The 27,007-nt window shown below is 24.5% G+C and overlaps 3 protein-coding genes across 3 annotated transcripts; 2 read left to right on the top strand and 1 right to left on the bottom strand.

Annotated features, from left to right (window-relative positions):
* Nucleotides 1-972: 972 nt before the first annotated feature.
* Nucleotides 973-2,584, bottom strand: LOC112594699 (transmembrane protein 177-like). The gene is made up of 3 exons (XM_025339646.1): nucleotides 2,184-2,584; nucleotides 1,608-1,851; nucleotides 973-1,539 (listed from the first exon to the last, which is right to left on the bottom strand). Exons 1-3 carry the CDS (start codon nucleotides 2,318-2,320, stop codon nucleotides 973-975), a joined length of 948 nt encoding a protein of 315 aa, XP_025195431.1. The 5' UTR covers nucleotides 2,321-2,584.
* A 627-nt stretch (nucleotides 2,585-3,211) lies between these two features.
* LOC112594698 (ceramide synthase 6) lies at nucleotides 3,212-14,003 on the top strand. The gene is made up of 7 exons (XM_025339645.1): nucleotides 3,212-3,909; nucleotides 4,005-4,238; nucleotides 7,243-7,351; nucleotides 8,248-8,469; nucleotides 13,321-13,439; nucleotides 13,518-13,665; nucleotides 13,828-14,003. Exons 1-7 carry the CDS (start codon nucleotides 3,731-3,733, stop codon nucleotides 13,933-13,935), a joined length of 1,119 nt encoding a protein of 372 aa, XP_025195430.1. The 5' UTR covers nucleotides 3,212-3,730; the 3' UTR covers nucleotides 13,936-14,003.
* Nucleotides 14,004-14,397: 394 nt separating this feature from the next.
* LOC112594700 (golgin subfamily A member 6-like protein 22) lies at nucleotides 14,398-26,329 on the top strand. The gene is made up of 10 exons (XM_025339647.1): nucleotides 14,398-14,755; nucleotides 14,810-14,915; nucleotides 16,979-17,165; nucleotides 18,141-18,329; nucleotides 19,596-19,941; nucleotides 21,417-21,596; nucleotides 23,445-23,626; nucleotides 24,474-24,686; nucleotides 26,004-26,159; nucleotides 26,242-26,329. Exons 1-10 carry the CDS (start codon nucleotides 14,621-14,623, stop codon nucleotides 26,276-26,278), a joined length of 1,731 nt encoding a protein of 576 aa, XP_025195432.1. The 5' UTR covers nucleotides 14,398-14,620; the 3' UTR covers nucleotides 26,279-26,329.
* The last annotated feature ends 678 nt before the right edge of the window (nucleotides 26,330-27,007 follow it).

Genomic DNA, 27,007 nt, shown 5'->3' with positions numbered 1-27,007 from the left:
GGTGTAGGTAGTAGGTACTGGCAACAAGATATTTTCTTAATACCTAACCTATATGTCAATCAAACATCTGAACATCCAATAATTAATAAAAAAATATATTTCATTACCTATATTTATTTGTATTTATTTATTATTGTAAAAATATTTTAGAAATTTAAACAGATAGGCAATTATAAAAAATGTTTAGTTTATTTTTTGATACATATAATTTGTTACTTCTATCAGAATTTCTTTTTTTACTGTTTCTTAATATTTGTTTAAGTTGTATGTCATGTAAAAATATTATACTAGTATAACTAACACACATTTATTTTATGGTAATAAAATAATCCTAAATGGGTTCAATAGTCAATTTAATTTTGTGTATATAAATTATTTTATTTTAGTCTTGTATAATTGACAGTAGGTTAGGCACTGTAGGGTTTTTGTTCATTCTTAAAGCTGATATATTTTTAGTAATTTATAATTTATTTAGTATAACATTTTTATATCAGAGGATAATATTATTTTATCAAATAAAATCCAGAATAATTTTAGAAAAGTTTTTGAAATATTTAAATATTAAAAATATATTATAACATTTAAAATATTTTTTTATGTATTTACATTGATTTTCATTACAATGTATGCATACATTTGATATTTTATTACTATTTTATAAATTTCTTTTTCTGTTATATAATTTTCTGTAGCCTATTTTACTAAATTTATTTTTTCATTGCAATTATTACCTTAATTTGGTAATTAGTATTTCAGTGGATTACACACTGACTTATTATGTAAAAAATAAAAATGAATAAATATAGGTCTTTTTATTTACAATTTTAAATTTAATAACTTCTAAAAAATATTATTAATATGATTTGAAAATAAAGAATATAATAAAACGCCTATAAACTATAATATTCTACAAAATTATTAATAATTTTAACTAACTTAACTAAAAAAAAAGTATAGAAATATTTAATCAAATTATGTTGATGTTACTTTATTTTCATTTAAACAATTTTTTAATCTATTTTCAAGATATTTTTTTCTGTATGTTAAGGGTAATTCAGATAATTCTGAAATTAATTTAATATGATCTCCTTCTTTTGAATATATGTTTTCACCATTAGGTAAAATATTTCTTAGAGCTAGATTTCTTTGAATTAATTTTTCATAATACTCTATTCCGCCCTTAATGTATTCTTCGCTGATATCACATAATTTCTCATCAGCTTTTTTTTGATAAAAATTTTCAGTAGCAGTTCTTATTAAAACCCATACTATTACTCCTATGTTACTTACTAAAAAAAGTGCTAACGTTCTAACTCTGACTGGGTTTGGAGGTAGTCTATAGTATATAAAATTTCCAAAAGCATATATTGGCATTAATACTACAGAAGGTAAAATAGATTTAATAAGTATTCGTTGATTGTCTGTAAGCATCACTTCTCGAGCAATACTATATTTTTTAGCAGGTTCACTGAGGATTAACGACTTCACAAATTGTTGACCAAACTCTGAGTTATCATTTAAAAGTTTTATATGTTGTTTCTAGAAAGAAAGAAAAAAAAATATATCACACTAATTCTTAAGGTGTATATTAAAGTCATAGATTATACTTGTAAATTTAAATCTGCCGCATTTAGAATTGAAACATCATCTGCCGAATTAAGGTTATAAATACTTGGAATTCCTATGTAACTACCCATGCGGGTATTCAAACAACCAACATTTATTGGATTAATACCTTTAGCTGTAAATGGTGTTACAAAAGCTTTGTTAAAATCTGTCAACTTTAAATCATGAATCACATCGTCATATCGTTTTCGAAGAGATTCACTTAATGCAACAGGCTCATTATTTCTGAAAAAAAAAAATAATAATCTAATAACTCGTTTAAATATCAATGGAAATGATAAAGTTAAGAATACATTGTTAAATAATTATATCAAGGTTGAAAATAATTTAAACATTTTTAGTTTTTAAAACGCTAAGATATAGGTTACCTACATATTCACATGGTTCTTATTATGGTTTTGATTTTTAATTTAAAACTTTAACAAAATGTAATGATTAAAAAATTGATAAACAATTGACACATTTTTATAAACCTATTTCATTTAGTAGGTGTTACATAGATACTCAAAAGTTGATAAATAAAATAATGAATATAACTATAATTTTTAGTAACATACTTATTTGCTTCTTGAAAATATTTGACATATAAATCATTTAAGATTATATTAGAAGAATATTCAATAACACCGGAACCAATAGTCAAAGTGCATAACGCATTGACTACGAAATCCGACGTTATTTTGAATTTGCTCATAATAATTGTAAATTATTATAAATGGAGTTTGGAGTTACAATAATATTTTGTAAGCTGCGTTTAGGTTATTCTCCAACGATATTCTAATTTTTCCGTTGTTTTTACAATATTAAGAATTCTTTAATTTATTTAACTAAGCAGACATTAAATTAGTTAACGAAGGTTGCAGAAATTTGAAGTAAGTAGCAAGTACTAAGTAAGAAGTACAAAATACTATATAATGTATGTTATATTGTTATCTATGATTGAGGCAATCTATTTATCTATCCGTCATCTGACTATGATATGAGCATATCACATACTATTATCTATTATGTGGTGATAACTGATAACATTGTTAATCATTGATGAACGAGGTTTAAACTGTTTAAACTTTAAAGTATTATTATTTAATTATTTTCATTTTTCATTTTAAACTATGTAACGTACTAACGAACTAACGTGGTGTCTTAGTCGTTTGAATCACACTGAGATTATATTATCATCTTATAGTTTTCCCATTTCGTAATTATTATTAATAAATTATTAAATCGTGTACTCATGTAATGTGACACAATTTTTACGAATAAATATTTTTAAGGCCTCAAAATACACGTACAATTTTTTACTACAGAGTAGCTACATTTCTCCCGTTGGATTATGATTATGCCGTTATATTTTATCAATAATATTATTTAATATTTATGGCTCTGCTTATCGGTGAGATCATCCACTCCTATCGGTTATCCGCCGGTTAAGCCAACCAACTGGTGGCCGGCCGGTTCCCCGCACTTCTACGGCCTATCAACCACTGGGCGACTCCACCCGTACTCGTATCGTACGCCAATGACAGTTATTCATTTATCATTTCATTACATCTTTTTAGGTCTTGTATTTTTTTACGCACACGGCTGAAACCTCACGCACACGCGAACATCCCCGACCCTCCACCCAACCGTCAGTCGTTATCTAACCATAATCGCCGTAAATAAATCGTAGCGCACGCGAGTCTCGCCACTTTGGCCCTCGAATTTGTTGCACCGCGCCGCACCGTACCGCATCGGATCGCATCGGTTGTTGAGTTGAAGCGGCGATTTAACCGCCCATACTCGACACCGTCCGTCGGCCATCCCGGCATCGATCGCCGATCGATTTTGTACTGGTTCGATTTCGATCCGTTCCATGACGAATAACGACAACGACGACATCAACAACGACAATCGTGCGCGCTGCCGCCGCGGCTGTCCTCGTGCGTTGTTGTATAAATAGGTCCGAACGTCCGGCGTTGCGCGCAGTTGGTTCGCGCGTAGTATCTGTAGCGGTTAGTGCGATTATTGGCTTTATTATGATGACCGTCATCGTCGTACCCAGTTAGTTTTGTCCACTGTCCTGCACACCGGCCACCGGTACCCACTATCTATCAGTTGCGCAATGTCTGTGCTCCGGCAAGTGATCGATGCCTTCTGGTCGCCGGACATCTGGTTGCCGCCGAACACCCAGTGGTCTGACCTGGAACCTAACGAACAGGTCCAGTACACCGACCACCGGCACCTGTTTTACCCGCTGCCCATGGCCGTTGTCGTATTGCTCATAAGATATCTGCTCGAAAAGTGAGTCGAACTTTAGGGTGAACGAGCAGGAGTGTGTTACTTTTGAACTGCGGTTTATAGCTTTTTATTTCTTACCCGTCGGATCTTGTTTTCAGATATTGTTTTTCACCTTTTGGAATTTCATTGGGTATCAAAAGCTCTAAACCGAAACGAGTTCAAAGTAATGACGTGCTGGAGGAGACGTTTGCACGGAATAGCAAATGGAATCATAAGGAGGTGGTGGGCCTGGCCAAGAGGCTCGATTGGACAGAGCGACAAGTAGAAAGATGGTTGAGATTAAGAAGAGCACAGGGCAAGCCTTCAACTCTCATCAAATTCTGTGAGAGCAGGTAACATTTTATATTGATTAATATAAGCAAAAAAAAAAAAAACCACCTTGTACAAACTTATTGGTATTTGTATTCCTTTGTTAGTCTCTATGTAATAAAATAATTAATATAGTAACTTAAATACAATTTAATAAATTAACTGTATTAATTTGGCATGAGCCATCAAATATTGCGAGATAATTACTCATGATGTTCTTGTTAACTTTATTACAGTACCCTGTTCATAGTTGTTTTTTTTCACTTTTTTTTAATTCATTTATTATTATGAAATTTTATTAGTTCTCGCAGCACATTTTCCAAAAATCTAAGTTGTTAGATTTAAAGAATATTGATTAATTCATGTATATAATTTGAATGTATTTATTATCTTCTATTGTATAGTTTAATTAATGGATTATTTATTGTATTCATTAAAATTTAAAATTAAGACTAAACTATAGATTTGCAAATATTAAAACAAATCATACTTTTTATACATCTATTAAATAACATTGCTAGAGAATATAGAGAAATACACTGAAAGAATGATGATATTAATCAACAACTCACCTAATTATACATAATATTTAAGAAGGTAATGCTTAAATAATATTTTAATATATTAAACATGAATTGCTTTCATTAGTTCCTTGTTTGAAATTGATTATTAGACATCAATACATTTGTGATTAAAAATATATCTATTATTCTATAATTTAAATTGTATTGAATATGTAGAAGTTATAGAAGAATAATTCACAATTTATCTATAACAAATTAAGAAAACTATAACGATCCACCATAATATACAGAATGTTTGCTTTAATACATGGGTTCAATAAACTTAAATACTCAAAAAATTAAATAATCAAAAATCATATTGAGATTGAAATCTATTTAAAAAAAAATTAGAGTTGATATTATTTAAATACACAAAAACTTTGGACTTACATAAAATATAAAATATTAACTGATTTATTCTAAAACAAATACACTGTATATAGTGTATATGTTTATTAAGTTTTGTATCATATTAGTTTTTTGTTGTCTGCTAATTGTATTTTAACTTTTATTATAGGTGCCTTTTATCTATTTAGTTTTATTATTTCCTTATAACAATTTAGACTATATAGTTTTAAGATAAGTTAATAACCATTTATATTTTTTATTAGATTGTACCTATCTGTTTTCAATCGTAATTATTTGGTTAATGATGATGGTTATGACGTTTAGTACATTATTTTTATCAATGATTACCTACTTAATTATTATCTAGAAAATATATTGTTCCATCAAATACTACTAAAATACATTTTATAAAACTTTAATGGAGAATTTTTGAATTTTTTTGTTCTTAAACATTTTTTTTTTTTATTATTATTAAATACCAGCATTCTATTTGTTTTTTTCTTTATCTCGCACAAAATATAATAGAATAGTGTTCAATAACATTTTTTTTTCTGTTTTAGGTGTTAGTATTAGACTAACCTACTATAAAATTAAAATTTAAGAATATTATAATATGTGTTTTTATGTTGCCTTTTTTATGCTATTTAAATTTTTAAATTTTATGTAAATTATGAGTATAAAAAATGTTTATATTGATTTATTACATTTTAAATTATTACATACAGATTATATGTTAGTTTGGTTAGTTAAAAAACCTACAAAACATGTCAATGAATAAGTGAAGCTATTTAAATATTTTCTATTCAAAAATTTTGTGGTATAGTATGACAGACAAACAAAAATTAAGCGTGTAAATAGATTATGTAACACATTGTGTTTAATATTTTATGTAAAGCAAGAAAGGCTGAGATTTAGGTATAACTTGCAAAGCTGTCCAGTCAGTGGTTCTAATTTACTTTTTTATTGTTTGGCCACCTTGGCATATAAAAGCAACATATTATTATTGTGTTTTTATTTTTAATTATGTCATGATATTTATTATTTTCAAAATACATTTTGAGTAGGCCCTGTAAATTCAAAAGAGATTAGAATTTTTTGAACAATTTTGTTTGTATAAATTTTTTGCTATTATTTCTTAATAATTTTTTTATTAAAATAAACCAAACATAGTAAAATTCATGTTAAATTTCTATCCAATTAAGTAAATTAGTGATAAAAGTAGTTAAATAAAAATGAATTATTTTTTTATTACCTCAAATGTTGATTTAAAAAAATTTATTTATGTACGGTATAGAATGAACCTAATGTACATGAATAACAATAATAAAACATTGTATTTTAAGCTTATGATATTCATAAACTTAATGAAAAAATTTAAACTAACAATTTACTTAAATTACTATAAGTACTTAGTTTTTGAATATTAATTTTATTTCTTATATTAATATTAATAGTTTTTTGAATTGTTTTTTTAGTAGTTGGTATTAATGTAAAATAATTAAACATTAATCATTATCAATATACCAATATACCAATAATTGCTAATATTTAATTAATTGTAAATACTTTTGATTAATTTAATTTCTAAATGTCTAATTAGTGATTAGTGATTACTAAAATATTTATAATATCAATGTATTATATTTTGATTATAGAAATTACTAAGTCAACAGTTTTATTTAAAAATCGTTTGGCATACCTTTTAATTGATATTGAGCTAAATAATTATGTTTTAGTTGTAAAATTGTAAAATTACATTAAGAAAAAGCCATTTTTTTTTTTTATTTTAATATATTTAAGAATACAATATAAATTTTTCTCAAAATGTCATTAGAATTGCCTATACAAAACTCCTCAAATTGCAAATGCTTACTGTGTATAAATTGTATTTTATTTTTTAAAAATTTATTTAAAAGTCGTCTGTACACTTATTATTCAATATGCAATTAATTTTTATTCTGTTAAATAAATATCTTTATGATATTACAACACTAAAAAAAAATAATATATTAATTTTTAATAAACTTAAATAAAATAAGCATTAGAAATAGAACTTATACTAAATAATTTTCATAATTTTCTGCTTTAAAAAATGCTTTGAATGTATCTTTTTCAGTTGGCGATGTTTCTATTACACATTTTCATTCCATTATGGTCTTGTGTTCTTATGGAATAAACCATGGTTATGGAATATAGATTATTGTTGGATTGGATATCCGCACCAAGTAAATATTATTCTTGATTTGGCATAAATCTAGTTTAGCGGTCACGCTAATTTTTCACTTTTTTTTCTGAAACCCATGTAGTTAGTACGTTGAAAATGATAGTGAAGTCAGAATTTTGCGGATGGACTTAAATTCAGAGTTATAGCTATAAGAATTGGGTTAATATATATGTGTTATGTTAATAGTTTGATATGTTACTCAATAGTGTAATGTATAAAGGTTCTCCAGGTTCGATGCTCGGTGAGCGCTGATAAAGTTTTTGCATTTTTTCAAATTTTTTTTATGATAATTGATATTAATAATTATCCTGTAATCTACTTGAGGTGGTGTTGCATATCAAGTCGAAGGATATTTTTGATTTGCGAAACAGAGCTACAGCACCGAAGAATGCCGCAAAATGTGTAATCACTGCCCATACTATGACATAACTTACTGACACGACTTAAAAAAAATTGAAAAGATCTCAAGTAGGTCATAGGATAATTACTATTTGTTGTATTAGTTATCATAAAAATAATTTAAAAAAGTGAAAAAATTTTATTAGTGCTTACCGAGGTTAAATCCTAGGATCTGTCGCGCATTACATAGCCCTTAGTACCATTAGACTACGAGTATACATTATAGTATTACATTTTTGTGAACGTATTAAGCTATTAACATAATACATATATAAACCAAATTCAAATGGCTATAACTTTGAAACTAAGTTCGTCTGCAAAATTCTGACTTCACTATCGTTTTCAGTATATTTAACTACATGGGTTTCAAAAAAAAAAAGTGAAAAATTAGTGTGGCTACTAAACTAGATTTATTCCCTTGATTTTATTGGGTATAAAATATACCAATGTAATTAGTTCAATTTTTATTAATACTTTGAAAAAAAATTTTTTTTACAGGGTGTCACAAGAGACACATGGTGGTACTATATGATGTCATTATCATTTTATTGGGCATTAGCTGTTTCTCAATTTTTTGATGTCAAACGAAAAGATTTTTGGCAAATGTTTGTGCATCATATATGTACTATATGCTTATTATCTTTTTCATGGATATGTAATTTTCATAGAATTGGAACTCTTGTGCTTTTAACTCATGATTGTGGTGATATTTTCCTCGAGGTAATAAATATATATTTTTTCTATTACGTAAATATTATGCATTGTGTTTTATCATATAAAATAAAAGTTTGTTAAATAATAATAACAATAATAAAAAATAGAGTTGAAAAATCAATTTTAAAACTCTCAGAATCATAGGTCAAACAATAAAGATAAACCTTTTCTGTACGTTTTAAATTAAAAATATAAAATATTATTTGTTTAATTAAATTGTGTTAGAGGTCACATTATTATGTTCAAATATGATTTGGATTTGTCTGATTTAAAAATGTTAATATAAAATGTTTTTCATTTGTTACATATTAATAAATGTCAATTTTTGAAGGTTATACTTACATATAGATTTAATATATTAAAAAAAAAAGATAGTAGATAATATTCATTGTTATATTTTAAAAATAATAGTAGAAAAAAAATCATCATTTTAACCTTCATAGTATAATATTGTTATTTTTATTTACAATAATTAGAATGGTAAAATAAATTACTAAAACTCAATTATTAATTTTTTGAAATAGTTTTAAATTATTTTACTGAATAGTTTTGTGTACAAATTAGAAATTTTCGATAGATAATAAAATTTATGTTATTATATTCTATAGATTATAATAAATTAGATACACAAAAGATAAGCTTAAAAATTAGTGTCAGTTTTTATGTATGTTATATTATCGTATTTTGAGTTCAAGTTATATGATAAATTATATTTAAAATATAATTAAAACTTACTTTTACCTTTTATAATTTAGTATGTAATTCAGTATATATTCTGTCAATCGTGTCTCATTTGGTTTAATAAATTTTCTGGGAAAAACAAACTTGTAATTTTAAATTAAAATAAGAATTTAATGTGCATTGAAGTATATTTAAATATTTACTACAAATACTGATAAGAACCTTGGTTTTTTTATATTATCTTTAGTAATATTTTCAAGGACCTTATAGGGATTTTATAACTTTATTAGTTGAGGGTAATTTAAAAATAATAGCTATAGATTTAAAAATCTTTTATCAGATTTACAATTTCTAGTTTTATAAAAAATAGAAATGCAATGAATATAATAAATACGTACGAGTTTTTAATGGTTGATATGACATGCTTTCTTTTTAGAGGAGTGGAAATAGTAGTTAAAATTTAGTCAATTTATAAAAAAAAATTTTCTATTTTTGTGTATTATTGAATGTAGAATTCTGTAAGTTAACTTGTATAAACTTTAAAAAAATAAATAAAAATTATATGAATAGTAAATTTTTAAATTATTTACTGTTAAAGAGCCAGTAAAAATTTGTTTGACACTTATTATGGTTCTCAGGTGACCGTTTAGAGACTGTTTTGTTTAGATTTAACTATTTAAGTTTTATAGTTTCAAGTTTGATGTTCTTGATGATATATTTATAAAAAAGAATATAATAATATTGTCTATAAAAAAAATGATGTGATTCAGTACAAGTATTGTGCTAAAGCACAGCTTTTTATACACTAAAAGATATCAAAATATGCCATATAATATGCAAAAAAAAATTTTTTATTTATTTAAAATTTACAAATTAAACAACTTACAATAATTAATTACTTAAATAAACTAAATATATAAAAATTTTGCTCTGACTATAGCTATTGAAATATTCATAGCAATACATAGAGATAACCGTATACTTAAAATATTTTTGTATCTCTGCTATATATTACATTAACATGATATATTAATTTTTATTATATTGCATTTATGTATTTTAAGTCGTATAATTGTTGAAAATAAGAATACTTGAATATTTCTATACTAATAATCAATGATATTTCTGAAGATTTCAATAATTATAAAGTTGCTCCAAGATGATATTGTTTATTTTTATTCTCTGATTTGTGTATTACGAAAAATATAAATTAACGTAGACCAGTTATAATTTTGTAAATTATTGTAATTATCTAAATATTTTTAAAAAGTAAAATTATTAAATTTAAATTTTGAGCAGAATGATGAATGTATTAATTTCATAAAAATATGTGTTTTATTTATTTATTTGTATCAGTCATTCATCACTTTTTAAAGTAATAAAAATATTTTAATCTTTTATTTCAATATCTTTACTATAGAAATATTAATATGGTTGATACTTAGAGCTTTAAAGTAAAAATTCTAAATTCTTTCCTGAATAATTTGAAAAAACATCGTACAATTAAAAAAACATTAATTTTTATTTAAAATTAGTTTTTAAAAAAAACAAGCTTGTTATTTTGATTTATTTAAAAAATTATAACTGTGTAAATACTTGGATTCTTAACTTAAATGTTTTTATTACCACTCACTATACATGGTATAAATTTCAAAATAATTTGACCTATTTGTGCTGTATAATATGTGTATATATATTTTTATTTTTTTCTTTAAACATTGATAAAAATATTTATGCTCAATTAAATGGCTTGAAAATGTAATACTAGATAACAAGTTGTTCATACTGGAATTTAAAAAAAATAATTTATTGTAAATATTTATGATTGTTTGAAGTTAGAATTTTGATAAAATTTGCCTAAGTTACAAAATTTCTAAATTAATGTTGGTAAGAATTATTTTTGTCTTCTATTTTTATAGTTTAAGATGAAAACAAGTTTCCTTATAATTAGTTCTTACTCATACTAAAAAAATATAATAACAATTTTTTTTATAGAAATTTGAAATTAAAATTTTGATGAAATTAAAAATAGTTTTTATTGCAATCAAAAATATTTATTAGCATTTGAAATTTTTACTGAATTATTATTTTTTATTATATGCAATAATATTTTAAAAATATTTAGATTAATTTCAAGCCTATTTATATTGTATGACCCTTAATATATTAATAAAACTAAAATAATTTATTATAATAGCATTATGTATAAATATATAATTATATATTTTTAGTGATAATGGATGATAGATAGACCATCTCTACTCAGAATTTTTTTTTATATGTGATGAATGATGATTAATCATAGAATTAAACTTTAACATATCCATTATAGAGATCTCTCAATGGCAAGGTACACTCAATACTTGTGGTATAGTAGAGTGGTTATCTATTTATCTACTTAAATACTTTCAATTTCTCATAAATGACTGGTTTACAAAAACTTGTTTCCTTCATAAATGTGAAAAAGACTAATATTAAATAAAACCAGGTATAGATTTCATAAAAAAAGGAAGTTATTAATAATTGTAATAAATTATAAAATTTAATTCATAAATTTGTAGATAAGAAGAGGGGTCTGATAAAATTTTAGTCATGATGAAAAATAAAAATTTTATCACTGCACTATACATATTTTATTAGAACTTAATATAATTAATATTTATTTTATTAGTTCATTATAATTTATAAATTATTAGATTTGATATATTTTTTTAAATACCTACATTGTATTAGATGTTTTTAGAGTTATTTAATTAATATAGACTACAATTATGTTGAACATTTATTTTCAATATATTTAAAATATGTAAAAAATATTTTTGTATTTTTGTCTCTTAGGTTGACTTATAAAATTAAAATTTATAGCTTCTTAATTTTATTTTCAAGTAATAATACCAATGATGACTAAGTAATTTTTTTTATAATAATGTATTACTTATTAATATACTGACTTAATTGGCTAAAGAATCAATGATATTTTTTTTACAAATTAATTTGTAATTACAAACAATTATTCAACACTTATTTTGGGCTTATATGGGAACCAAAGTTTTCATATTTAACTTCTACCTATTATTTATTTTTATGAGAGTATATAAAAGTTAAATTAGCTACCTACTTTATTACCACAATGAGTTATGTATATATTTATGTGTGTCTGTGATGGATATTTGTCATAACACACTATTTAGAGATGTTCTTACATGGTCTGTTATATTTGTTTTGGTCCCTTATAGTATAATATAGATCATTAGATTATTGGAAGTATTTTACAGGTCAATCACCTATTAAACAAATAAAACATTTTGGAGGGCATCACATTCATAACCTCTTCTTTTCTGCGTATTACCTCATAAAAAATTGCTAATTAATATGATTTAATATAATATGCTTTTAAAATTGAATATTTATGATTTTATTTCAATTAGATTAGTAAGTAAAACATTTTCCGTTAACATTCTAAACTCTAGGTTTCTATTTCTTTCATCATATGCCCTCGTCAGACCTTAGTTCTTATCTACCTTAAGAATGTGGTACTATACATAAAAATAAAAATAATTATCTGTGTTTTCATTTTTATAAGGCAATGCTAACCAATCAATAATTAAAAAAATTACATGAAAAATAAATAATAATTTATTTAATACATCTTAAAAGTTACAAACTAATTATATTATTATATTATTATAATTGTATTATACTTTCATAATTAATTTAAATTTAATTTTAAGTGCTACACAAATATACTATTTTATATTTTAAATAAAGCCTTGGAGAGAAATGATTTAGTAAATTTATTTTTATAACTACAATAATTCTATTAAGACTTAATTATATGAAGTATAAGACATATAAGAAAGTTGTCAGTTTGGGCTATAAAAAATAAGAATTAAAGTCCAGGAATATAATATATCTATATTTATAAAGATTTAGTAAAGAAATTAATAGGTTATGTATATATACATTTTGGTCATGTGACCAAAATTATTAAATCAAATTAGGATCATGATATGATTGACCTTGGATTAAGTAACATTAAAAATGGATATTTTGAGGTATCCTTATTAAAAAATATTTATACTTATAAAATTATTATAAAAACAGTTTGTTTCATGCTTTTTTTAGAATATGCAATTTGACTAGGTACTTCTAATATATATTTTTATTTTTTTATAGTGTGCAAAAATGGCCAAATACGCCAAATATCAAAAGTTATGCGACTTCATTTCAGTAGTATTCATTGTTGTCTGGTTGGTAACTAGAATTGGCTTATTCCCTTTTTGGATTTTGTACAGGTTAGTTGTATATTAGTTGTACATAATATATTTGTATGGTTTGTTTTAATCATAATTTTTGTTTATATTTGAATATAGTACGTCAGTTGATGCACCTGAAGTAGTAAATCAAATGTTCCCTGCTTATTACATATTTAATGGACTACTGTTTCTTTTACTTGGTCTTCATCTTTATTGGACACACTTAATTTTGAGAATTGCATATCTGTCCTGGAATTCTGGAAAAGTATGTATCCAAATAGTGTTTATCATAATTTCTATTTTCTTATGTTTTTAATTATTTTTGATATGAATTGAATCAAACACTTATTTAAATCATTTTTAATAAATGTTTTAAATTTTTGTCTTTAATTAAAATGATAAATTAATAAATTTTTAATTATTTTAGATGGATGGTGACATTCGTAGTTCTTCTAGTGATGAAATTACACTAGATGATGATTCAAATACCAAAATAGATGACATAAATGGAGCGTTACCAAATGGCACAATTTAAATTATACTACTTTTATTTATCTTTGTTTTATTGAGTTTTGTTTGAAATAATTTCAAAAGCACTTTAGGTATTCATGTAAATATTTTTGTGTTCCAGAATACTAATCATTTTATTTCCCTATTTAATCATTTAAGACAAAAAAAGTGTTAACTTCATGAACATAGCTACTTAAATGAAAAGTTTCTATAAATATTATGATCACTTAAATGTTTCAGATTCAGCTCTAGTCATCTATAAACAATAACATTTCCTAAAAGAAATATACCATAGTTATAATATTTTATATGCAATTATTATAGTTTTTTATGTTTTAGTTTGTTAATTTATTTCATTTTAACTTCATCAATATACTTAAATAATGCTTATTCATCCCTTACATTCTCCAATCCCCCAAAAAATTAAAAAAAGAGAAAAATGTAATTTAAAACTTAAGTATAATATTTGTATTTATTATATTATTTATAAAATAAAATAGTTTTTTATATGTTTTAAGAATATTTAAGTTTAAATGTCTTGTTTAGGTACAGCCTTTTTTTGGTGTTGTGTTAGTAACTTTTTTTTAACCTCAAAGTTATTGATTTAACATTACCTGGTACTAACAGGCACCAATATTCCTTCAGAATAGATATTGTTCTACTAGCACTATTTAAATTTATAAGTATAAAATTCTAACTATATCTTAACAATGGGGAGTAGTGTTACGGAATCAACGTCTTCTGATGTGTTGGATTTGACAAATTTTGATACGTGTGGGCATTTGAGTCCTTTCATATTGACAAGTCCGCGATCACTATTAGCATGCCGCAAGGCTAAAATAAAGGCAAGTGATATAGTTAGTATTAGTATCTTTATTTGATTTTCAGCATTTTCATAGCCTAATGAGTTATTGTACAAGAGTGCTGCAGATATTTCTAAAGACCTTGATGTGTCAATTAAGTTAGCGTATCCAGTTTATCAACAACATGAAAAAATTAGACAAGGTAAGTATTATTGCAATAAATATAATGAGCTGTTGAAAAATGTGTAATTACTTATTAGTTCATTTTCAAATAAATGTATTAGGTAACAATTAAAATATATTAAACAATTTCAATTAATTTTGAAATATTTTAATATATTTTTAATTCATAAATTCAAAAACCTAACCTAAGTACTTATATGGTCAGATGTATACAATTTAAAAAATAAAAGGACATTTTGTTGAAAAAAAATAGTACAAAATAAAATCTACATCAACTAATTAGTAAAACCTATGATAATATTTAGGTGTACATACCTACATATAAACCTATTTAGTGTTAGATAGGTACCTACCTATTTCATTTGATGTTTTTCAACTATTATTATTTATTAAGTAAATAACAAAGTACCTATATAGCAAAGAAATTAAAGAAAAAATGATGTATTTTATATTAAATCTGAAATTGTACATCCTTAGCAAAAAATTTATATTTTATTTTTATCTTTATCAACTATCATCGATAGTAAATTTGTAATATAATTTAAAATCGGAAGAGCCAATAGTCAAAAGAACATTTTCAAACACTTACTCCCCTTCACTAGTCATAGTTATTAGTTTTAACAAAATAGAAAGATCCTTGTTTTCTTAAAGAAATTCCAGATGCTGTATTACGTTCTTAGCCCCGTAGTTGTTTTTTGGAATTCAAATTTATAACTTAAATTAGTAGGTACTCTAATATTTGAGGAGTACAATTTCTTGTTCATATTTTGCAAATGATATACGAACGTCATTTACTTATATTAAATAGAATGAAATGTTAATAAAAATTATATTTTTAAGGAATTACGATTTTTAGTTTATTCAAATAAAATTTATTTTGTGTTTTTGTTTAAATATTTATAAAATAATATTAATGAACCACTAAATTAATGAATTCAGTACTTAAGAACGTACACATAAAAGTGTTTCTCAAAAAGATGAATGTAAAGACTGTTTTTACGAGTTAGACGTGAATAAAATTAATTTTTTAAACTGTTGTAGTATGGGTAGGAAAATTGCATTTTCGTTTTTTTGAAGTTTATCTAATAGGTATCTATTGATTTAGTTTTGTTTTTTATAAAAGCTTATAACAATGAGTGGGGTTTCCGTAAATCCTATAAGTTTGCTTGGTTACGGCATTAGGTAGGTATCTTATTGTTACATGCTAGTTTTTAGGCATTTCAAATGAATTGGTTGATGGATGAATTTTATTACTATCTTATTAGTTACTTATTACTAGCTATTTTACTAATAAGATATTTAGTAATAATAAGTTGTGTACTTATTTCTTTAATTACCTATATAAATAATTAGTAATTAGTAATTACTAATTACAAATTAGATTTTTAACTAAGACGTATTCAATGATTTTAATGACAATGTTTATACTCTAAATTATATAGTATTATGGCATAAATAGGTAGGAATTTATTATTTAACCTGCTATCAATAGATATATTTTACTATTTAAAAAGTTGATTATTAATAAAATAAATGTGAAGAGACGGAATATTGGATATTTCAAGTGAAATTAAAAAAAAATCCTATAAGTAAATTATAATCCTATAATGTTCTAGGTATTTAATATCTATATAAATATAACTAACTTTTTATTGTTTAATAACATAACGAACTCTTGAACTCTCAGATTTTATCCAAAATTCTATAAGGTGTCAGCTGTCAGCAAAGGCGTATTTACAGGGGGGGGGTCCCGGGTCTCGACCCCCCAGAAAAAAATAATATTAATTTATATTATGTGTTTTTAATGTTTGTATTACAATATTTTTAAAAATAACTTGGGTTTAACTATTAATTGACATTTATTTTCATAATAATAGTGAAATATAATATAATATAAATAATATCATTATTAAATCATAACTCGTATGTATTTTATTATAATGTTATAAACTTATATTTAATATTAAGACCCTCCCCCTCCCCCACAAAAAAATTGAAAATACACCACTGGCTGTCAGGGTATTATTAATCTATAGGAAGTTATTGTTTATTACATATGTAATTTGTCTATGCATTATGTAGAAAAGCTTGAAGCATGTAGACGAGAGAGAAATAAACTGTTGTACTATGAAAGTATAACTGATAGTACATCAACACGGAAAAAAAGAAAAAAATGTCTGAAAAAAGAAATGTCATTCTATCGAAACAATATCGCTTCAAATATGCGACGCACCAAGTCTATTCAAAATAAATTAAATGAAGATGAAAAGTAACTTTTTTTGTTATCTATAAATTATAATATATTATTATTTAGTTAAATAAACTTATTTATTTAGGTACTTAAAAGTTAGGCATCATTATCAATAAATATTTGTAGGATCGTACGATTATTTATAAATACAAACATTTCTGAACTAGGTTACTAGGTAACTAGGCTGGATACTGATATCGTTAGATAATATATGACTATAGATACCTATTTTTTATTTATTTAAACAAACATTTATTATACGTTTATACGTTCCTATTTACAAGGCAGAAGTTAATGGTGATCAACCAGGGCTTACGTCTAGGTCACCTATTATAAGGAAGATGTCTCAATGATATTTAAATATATGCGTACCTATATAGATACTTAATAATTATAAACTGAAAATTGAAAAAATAAACTTTTTTTTACGTTTTTATTAATTAAAAATATGATTTTCAGTTATTAACCATTAATAATTTAATATTTCTATGGTTTTGCCAAAGTATTTTTATACAGGTTAGGTTAAAAATTGCAATTGATATGGTTTTGCCCAGGGTACCAATATTTGTTGTGCTAGCCCTAGGTACTTATTTCTACAGTCTACTGCATAGGCGAATTATAATTAATCCTTTCTTCTAATATAGTATAAAATTATTTCCAGTTTATACGTTTCAATATTCGACGGTAGGTATAATAAATTATAACCAATATCTTATCATATTATCAATATTACATTAGTTAACAAATATAAATCATTAAACAATTATAACTCAAATGTTTTTCGTAACTGGAATTTCCTCTGCCCAAAACTATAAAAAAAAAACTTCATTACAGTAATTCTTTATTTTCATAATGCATTGTTATTTGGCTATCTAGTTATCTATTAAAATGTTTAAACGTAGTCATTAGACTAGGTATTATACATAGCTCATCCAATAATCTAATTTAAGTCCCCTACCTATTTATAAATGGAAATTTTAACGTATAATATAGAAACGTACATCATAATGTCACAAAAAGACGAAAACGTCGTTGTAAAAAATCAAAAAGTATAAGTGACTTGATGGATTTAAAAGAACTGTGTAAAGAAGTGGATCGGATTGCAATCCTCGAAAAACGTGAACCAGACACGACTAATAAGCGGAAACCTATAAAAAAATGTTCACGATCTGGAAATGCAAGGTACGCATTTTAATTTTTTTTTTTATAATAGAGAATATAATATGTAATCAAATAATTTTTTTTGTAAAACTTTAATATGCAAAATGCGAACATTTTTTGGCTTTTTAATATATTTTATCGATTTAAATTTAATTTTGTTAAAATTAATATTGATAAATGATCATTTTTAATAATTATTTTAGTGATAGTATGACCTGTATACGAATAGTGTCTATTGTTTATATTAATTATTACTATATATTACTAATTAATAAAATATGATTTATAATTTAATAATTTAATAATATTATATTATGTATTATTAAAAAATATGGAAATTTTGATCTGAAAAATTGTTTCTTTTGCTAGAACATATTGTAATATTTTATTCCATGATGAAAATTTTTTTTGTAAATAATATTACACACACACACACACACAATATACAGTGTTGGCTTGGCCTAGGCGGATAGGAGGCGATCGCCTCCGAGGCCCCGAGCCATATTTTTCAAGAAATAAATGAAATTATTTACTAAAATGTTTTTTAATGCCCAGTGATATGCATTCGGATCCATTATATTTTTTTATAATATACATTTTATTATTTTAATGATACAAAAAATCATTTGTAATAATTAAATGATAATCAATTTATAAGACTTATTTTTACAACTGAAAAATTTATCATGATATTAGGTATATTGTTATTTATATTTTTTATAATTTGTAAGTGTGTGCACAAGCCGCCTGTATGGTTTCCCTTGTCATAGACTGCCAAAGAAAAATAATGAAAATACTATATCTTTAAAAAATAAAAATATGTATACTTTATTTTGTTAATATAAGTAATAACTAATAACTAATAGTATGAATTTTGCTTGTAATTTTCACAGAAATTTAACTCCCCCTGTTTTACAATCCTAAATACGCCCCTGAATAGTTGTAAAACTTAAATCTTTATTTTATATAATTTTACATAAATTCTGTTATTAAACGTAAATGTAAACTTGTTACTGATTCTCAAATTAAAAAAAAAAAAACAATTTATATGGTAATTTATTATAACAAATTTTAATATTTTTGTAATGAGATCTAATTTAATTAATATTATTTAGAAAAATAATGTCTTCAAAGTTCTGTTATTGAATATGAATATGAACCTGTTACTAATATTAATTACTGTATTTTTGAGAGGCCCTTTGAAAAATTTTCCTCCTGGGCCCTTTAGATCCCAGGCCGACACTGGCAATATATATAAGTTATGATGACTAATCATTGTGTTTTTAGAAGCTTAATGGATATCAGTGGTATTCATATACCAGACCAAGACCGAAAAATTTTAGATAGTATGAGGCGAAAACGTGAAGAAAGACAGTATGGAGAGGATCTAGCGCATAGAGTAAATATATTCTGGGAACAAATGCGCGAAGAGGAAAAACGGTTAACTAAAGAACAAAAGCAAAAATGGCAAAATTTTATAATGGCAAAACGAAATGTTGAAAATGGAGTCAAACATATGCGTTTAGATGAACTGCGTGTAGAATTCGAGAATAACCAAAGAAAATTGGAGGAACAGATTATACAAAAAGACAAAAGGGTTAATGAACTTAAACAACAAATTGAAGACCGCAAGGTATATGTTAATATCAATATTATATCAAACATGATAATAGGTACACTGTAATAAAATTTTTTTCCTGTTTTATACTCGTATATATATGTATATGGTCAATCATATTCATCTTTTTTTAAGTATATACTAATGACTATTCACTCTGCTTACATGCCATAGAATAATATATTAAATATGTCCTTTGTACATTTTATAAATTATGTAATTTGATTAACAAAATTATGGAAATATATCTTAAATATTTTCACTTATGTACTACATACTCATCGACGTGCACAGGGGGGGGGGGGAGATGGGCCATGGCCCCTACTGTGAGCTGTGAGTCAGGCTGTACCATAGAGCGGCATACCTTACTTTGTTATCTATTATTGTTGTTATTTATTATCACGGTCAAAATCAATGCACGATTCTTAAAATTCAAACGGTCTCTGGGGGATCTAAACACGCCTTTTCCTTCCCACTTCAAATACGCCCTTGATACAAATTTAACATTGGCTTCCCCCCCCCCCCCCCCCCCCCCCCCCCCCCTCCCCCCCCTTCCCCCATTTTTCCCGTGGTTCCCCCCCCCCCCCCTCTGCCACAAAGGTCCGCGTACGCCTATGTATCTATTATTGTCTATAATTTAACTTGATTACTTAATCCTTAACCTTTATGTACGTAATACACTAATACGTAGATTTAGATTCATCTCACATATTGTGTTATAGATTTATTTTTAAGGGTAATTTTCAATGATCATCTCCATTGTTTTGTTGTGTAATTAAAAATATTAAGTAAAACTGTAGGTTCTAGCTAAATTGAAATAATAAGATTTATAAAAAAGGATTTAATTAAGATCATAATATGTAGGAAGTAACTAGTAGGTATAATAGTATAACAGTATAGGATATAAATGGGTGAATGGCGATGTATTTAACATAATACGCATAATTTCAAAAAACACCTGACGTTCTTGAAAATATTACTTTTAAAAAATTTTACTCATTATACAAATCTTCAAAAATGATTCTGTTTCAAAATAAGGAATTAAAAATTCGTTTTATCAATAGAATACTTAAATTTAAAAAAATGATAAAGATAAAATAAATATGTTTTTTTAACGACTTAAAATTATGTAAACAAATTATTTTCATATAAACGTTCATATTTTTTTTTAAATAATGGGTATGTTATACTCGTATTAAGCAAATCATTCGGTATATTTCAAAACTAAAATTTATCATTTAATAAATTATTTTAAAGTTATTACATTTAACTATCTATCGTATTATGTAATGTTAAATATGTTGAGATTATTTTTGAATAATATTCCATCTACTTAGAGCTTTATTTATTTATCCAGATAAAACTATTAAATGTCTGCAAACTATTAACTCGTTTTATTTAAAAAAAATAAATATAATTTAACATTTTTGATATAAAATGTCGATATAATTAGTAGTTAATTAAGTATTATACTTGTTTGTGTTTTATAGTTGTTTGAAAATGCATTAAAACAAGATACAGAGTTCAGGAAGCATAAAATCGCGAGTGATAATAACTTTTATGAACAAATGAACGCTCTTCAACACAAAAAAAGATTGCATGACATAAATCTTTTGAAACAGAAAAAAGCGGATGAAATAAGAAATAAATCATTAAAAATAAGTCAACAAGTAATTTTTGTTCATTCAAGAGCTGTTTTTAAAAATATCGATAAACTTTATTATTATTTAATATTTCAATAGTTTAATTTTTTTTAAGATTATAATATATAACATTAACACAGACAACTATATTTTTTTTTACAATACAACCATTTGATGAGGTTGAATTTTAAAAATCGAACAAAATCGTTAATATGAAATATGAGCTGATGTTTTATAATTATTGTTTACATTTACATTGTCATCATCAACTCTGTTACACATAGTTGCAATAAGAAGATGGGTGGAGTGTACATAGTAGGTGAAGATGGGCGTGATTGAAGACGTTATTCATTGATAGTGTTTCAGCATGTTTAATTTGAATATAGTTTAAATTAGAATAATGCTAAGGTTGAAGGAAATCCCTTGGTCATTGCCGTTTTAGCCCTCGGGGAATATTCATAAGTAGTTATGTTTTTACTTTTTAGTTGCTTTAGTTATTTACTCTGTTATCATTTTTTATGTAGTATAAAAATGTTTGTTAATTTGAATACTTAATTTATTATTTCTCATACATTATAGTCATGTTTTTATGTTTTATTATTATTTAAAAGACGCTATTTGTTCAATTTGTACCTTTTATACAAACGTACAACATATTACCTAGATACCAAATTTGAGTTTAATAGTAGGTACCTACCAATTTTGAGTTATTATAATTTATTATTAAACTTAAGAAGACGACACACACATTATTTATTGACTTGATATAGAAAATTCTAATAGAATTTTGAAAAAAAATTAAAACTTTAAATCTTAAATATATTTTGACATTAATTTAAAACATTTAATAGAATATAAATGGTCAATGGGTTATACGTAATAACAAGATTACTTGTTGTTTATAATATCTTTCTTTATTTTTCTTGAATTAAAATTAAAGATTAAAATTATTATCTGTTTAATATAGAGAAACATCTTCACATTGAGCAAACGAATACAAGAACAGTATTTTTACATTAGATTTGTCGAAATTGTACACTAAATAGAATAGAATTATATCTTATAAGTTTTTTTATTTATATCAATTCTTACTAAAATTTATAAATTTAAATAAAAAAAAAACACAAAAAATAATTTTTATGATTAAATGATTTGAGTTATTGAAAAAAAAATACTACAACATTTATAAAATTCTTTTCTATTTGATGTGTAAGTCATACTATAAGACAGCGTTTCTCAAACTGTGGGTCGCGAGAAGTAGTATTATATTATTATTATAAGTATATTATTAAAATTATTATTATTATAAGTACCTATATTATTATAATTATTATTATAAAGTAGTAAATAAGTAATAAAAAAATTTGTTTTTTGAAATTACTTTTTTGATTCTGTAAATGTAAAACTATGGGGGTCGCGATAGATTTTTGGAAAAAGATTTGGGTCGCGGTCCTAAAAAGATTGAGAACCACTGGTATAAGATATACAATTCAGTAAGATTCCTGTAAGTATCTATTTTAAAAACCATTTTCATTAAAAAATTATTGGTGGTTTAGCGTTCTTTTAAAGTTTTTCATAATAATTGAATTTTTAAACGAGTAAATAAATATACCTAATTTGCAATATTACAATTTTAAAATACTAATAAATTGCTTAAAAATTAAATTATCATAAAAATACAACATATAGATACAGATATATTTTTATTAGTTTTAAATTTGATAATGTATTAATTAACTCTAATACTTTAATTAACAACACAAAATTGGTATTAATTAATACAAATTTGATACTTGTTAATTTGTAAAACTAAAACAACACGTTGTTTGATGTTCTTTTATAACGAATACACAGCTATTGTTCTTATATTTTTAGAAAATTATGTCGTCAAATCGTTTGGAAGAATTGCGACATGCTGTGCAATTAGAGCGAATTCAAGCACGGCATGATGATACAATCCGTCGAAAATTTGATGAGTGTCAAGCAAAAGAACGCAAGGCTTTTCAAAATCATTTAGATAAAATGTCTATGCGCATGCGAGAATTAGCTAATAAAAGGTGAGCGAAAATTTTTTCATGATCATTGATCAATATGAACAATATTATGCTGCCAGATAGAATTGATATCTATATTACCTTATCATTGGTATTAGTCATGGAAAAGATTTTTAATGATTGTAAAGCAACGTTACATATTTAATCTATACTTATAGCCTACAGGCTAATAATAAACATGAGAAGCGATAGGAATATTGAAAAAATCTAGTAATATTGAAGAATTAAACTGTTTACATATGTAAATTGTTAATGAAAAAATAAAACAACTCTTAAATAAGTCGTAACATCAAACAATAACTGTTAAGGTTTAAGGTATAAGGTACCTATACAATTAATCGAAAAAAAATGAGTTACTCTTTCATAATTGTAAAAGTCTGACTTCACTCTCAAGAAATGGAAAAAGTATGCGCTGGGTTGACTTTGACCATGTTTAGTATTAGTGATAAATGATGATATAGTAGCTCTTTGTGACCGAAATATCTATTTTCTGTATGTACCTAAACTATTATTTTCGTGATTTGTTGTATTGTAAAAAAAATCTATAAGTAGTTAATTCAAATCATGGATGATATAATTATATACTGTTCTAATAAATCATCATACATTTCACAAAATCGTTTAAAATGAAAATATCTGTGTAAAATAATTATTATTTTTAATTAATTAATAATAAAACATACTTATTATATAAAGATATTATACATTATTATTAAGATTAGCTGTTCTTCAATTAAAATATAATAAAATACAAATATAGCAGATTAATTATGTTGATTTGACAACTATGTATAACCAATTTAAAATAAAAATAATGTTAATATATTTAAATTGTACATAATTTAATCAGTTTACAGAGGGAACAACACATGGGTCAAGTTCATAGAGTAGCTAGAGAACTTGAGGATGGAATGCAAAGATGGCAAGATCGTATAATGTTAATGCAATATGAGCAATTAAGAAGAGCAAAAGAAAATGCAGCCCTGTACACTGACAATAAAAAACTCAGAGCTGAGATAGAAAATAAGCGTAGGATTATAGAGCATTCTGCTAAAATACAAAGGTGAATTTTTCTAAAATATGAATAATATTAAATATCCAAATTTGTGTAAAAATTATTTAAATTTCTATAGTTTGTTATTAAATGTAATAATTAAAATAAACAGGTGCGTGCTGCGTATAAAATGAAGTAAAACGTATAAGTACTGTGTAATGTGTAAATTAGCTGTTTTTACTTTATTTTCAATTGTTATTTATTTTTTTTTTACTGACAGTTTTATACACCATTTATAATTTTAAGGCACTTTGTAGCTTTTACCAAGTTCCTTTGTTTATCATCATCTAACGTATTAACGAGTTTCGTTGGTTCTATCTAATTGTCTAATTTTATTTTACGCTTATCTTGCCAATTTTATCAACTATTCTTATAGCGCTTACCTGACTTTCCATTATATTAGTTGATTAATACACTTTAGCTCCAAGATTTCTAGTATTATGGGCTTTTTAAATATTTAATATTATAAGTTTATTTAACAGCACCTATTAAAAAAACTATGTTTTCTTTTTTTAAGTTCGTTTCTAATGGGTTCGTATATTTTTTTCAATAACTTTCTTTTAAAAATAAGTATTTTATACTTATTTCTTTGTGTAAATTTCATAAGTAAACATGTCAATTGCGTTTTCCTTAACATGTAACTTGAATTAAGTTCATTAATTTAAATATAATAATAATATATTTATATACTATTCAGACCATACTTATAAATTATAATTACATGTTATAACATTTTTTTTTTCGTATATTAGTACAACATGTTTTGTAACTAATATAAGCTGAAATCATTTTAATTTAATGTTTCTAAATCGTGAGAATTGTAGTTATGAAACTATATAAGTATAATGTATATATTATTATGTTATTGGACACATTTTTTACCCAAATGGATTAATCATTAATATATAAACTTGGATAACAGTTCTAATGTTATTTATAAAAATATTTATGTTTTTTATGTAATGTCACTGATTAGGGTTTTAAAACCAATGTTTTTATAATTTAATGCTTCGAATAACATCAATGTAAAACTATAAAAAATATATACATGCAATACATATTTATTTAATTTGTGTTACATACGATATTTATAACATTTTCAAAGATTTTAGATAAGGAATATTCAACTTATTTTTAGCTTATTTATCATAACTTTTGATTTGATATTTCTGATTCATTAAATTTATTAAATTAAATTATATATTATTTTTAAGTCACTAAAAACCTTTTGTGTTTTAAAATCAAGTCTTGGTCAACTTTTTGAAAACATCATAAGATATTATATTAAACTGTACATTTATTTAAAATGTTAAGAAATATTTTCAGAGTGAAAGAAGCTGAAAGAGAACGACTGTGTAATATCAAAAAAGAGATTGAAGAAGAAGAAAATAAAATAAAAAGAATTAAACAGAAGAAAGATTTGGAAATTCAAATGGGTCGAAAACTGGCGTTAAGTACAGCTGAATTGAGAAAAGAAATCCGGTTAAAAAATTTATTTATTTATTTAAAAAAAAAAAATTAAAAACTTAATAATTATAAAATTGTTAATTGTTTTATTTTTTAGACGCAGTACTGAATTGGATTTATTTAACACGCGATGATGATTATATTTTGATGTATTTTAATAATAAAATTGTAAGGATTTAGGATAAAATATATTAGATGTATGTTTTAGTTTTTAATTTATCTTATAAAATTATTAATGTATTATTTTTAAATAAATTATCACTCACCTACAATACATCTAACTGTGAATAATTTTTTTTATTATAACTATTATAGTACTTAGATTCTTAAATTGTGTGTCTATAGGTTTGTTTAATCGGTTAGGTTAGGTTATTCAACTAAATCGAATTCCAGTTATTTTTTCGAAGATTTGGAAGTAATGATAGTATTTTTTTGGAAAATGTGTTTTGTTTGTAAGATAAGGCTTTATTGACAAAAAAAATCCAGGTAATCATTACTCATATGATAGCTAGTAATGCTAGGCTGTGCTTGGCCGCAGTACAATAATCTAGTGACTGTGGCCAAACATTATGCTACACTACTGACAATTTAGATAGAAAGTTCAAGCTGGTCTATTCATTAATTTTGTGATAGCTGTGCGAATATAAAAACCTAAGCTGATTAATGCTGACGAACGTTGTGAATGCATGGTGATGTTATCGTTTTGGTTGACTGGAATTTTTATGGTTACAATAATAATATAACTCTGGATTGAGGTGTACTTAAATTGCCTATTCAATACGCCATGTGACCAATTTTTAAAAAGTAAAAGGTACTGTAGATAAAGGGAGGCGTTTGAAATTCCAACAGTTAAAACATTGAAA

Source organism: Melanaphis sacchari, unplaced genomic scaffold (assembly GCF_002803265.2).
Source record: "Melanaphis sacchari strain LSU unplaced genomic scaffold, SCAv2.0 Contig23_pilon_pilon, whole genome shotgun sequence".
Classification (NCBI taxonomy): domain Eukaryota; kingdom Metazoa; phylum Arthropoda; class Insecta; order Hemiptera; family Aphididae; genus Melanaphis; species Melanaphis sacchari.
This window is presented reverse-complemented; position numbering and strand designations above follow the sequence as displayed.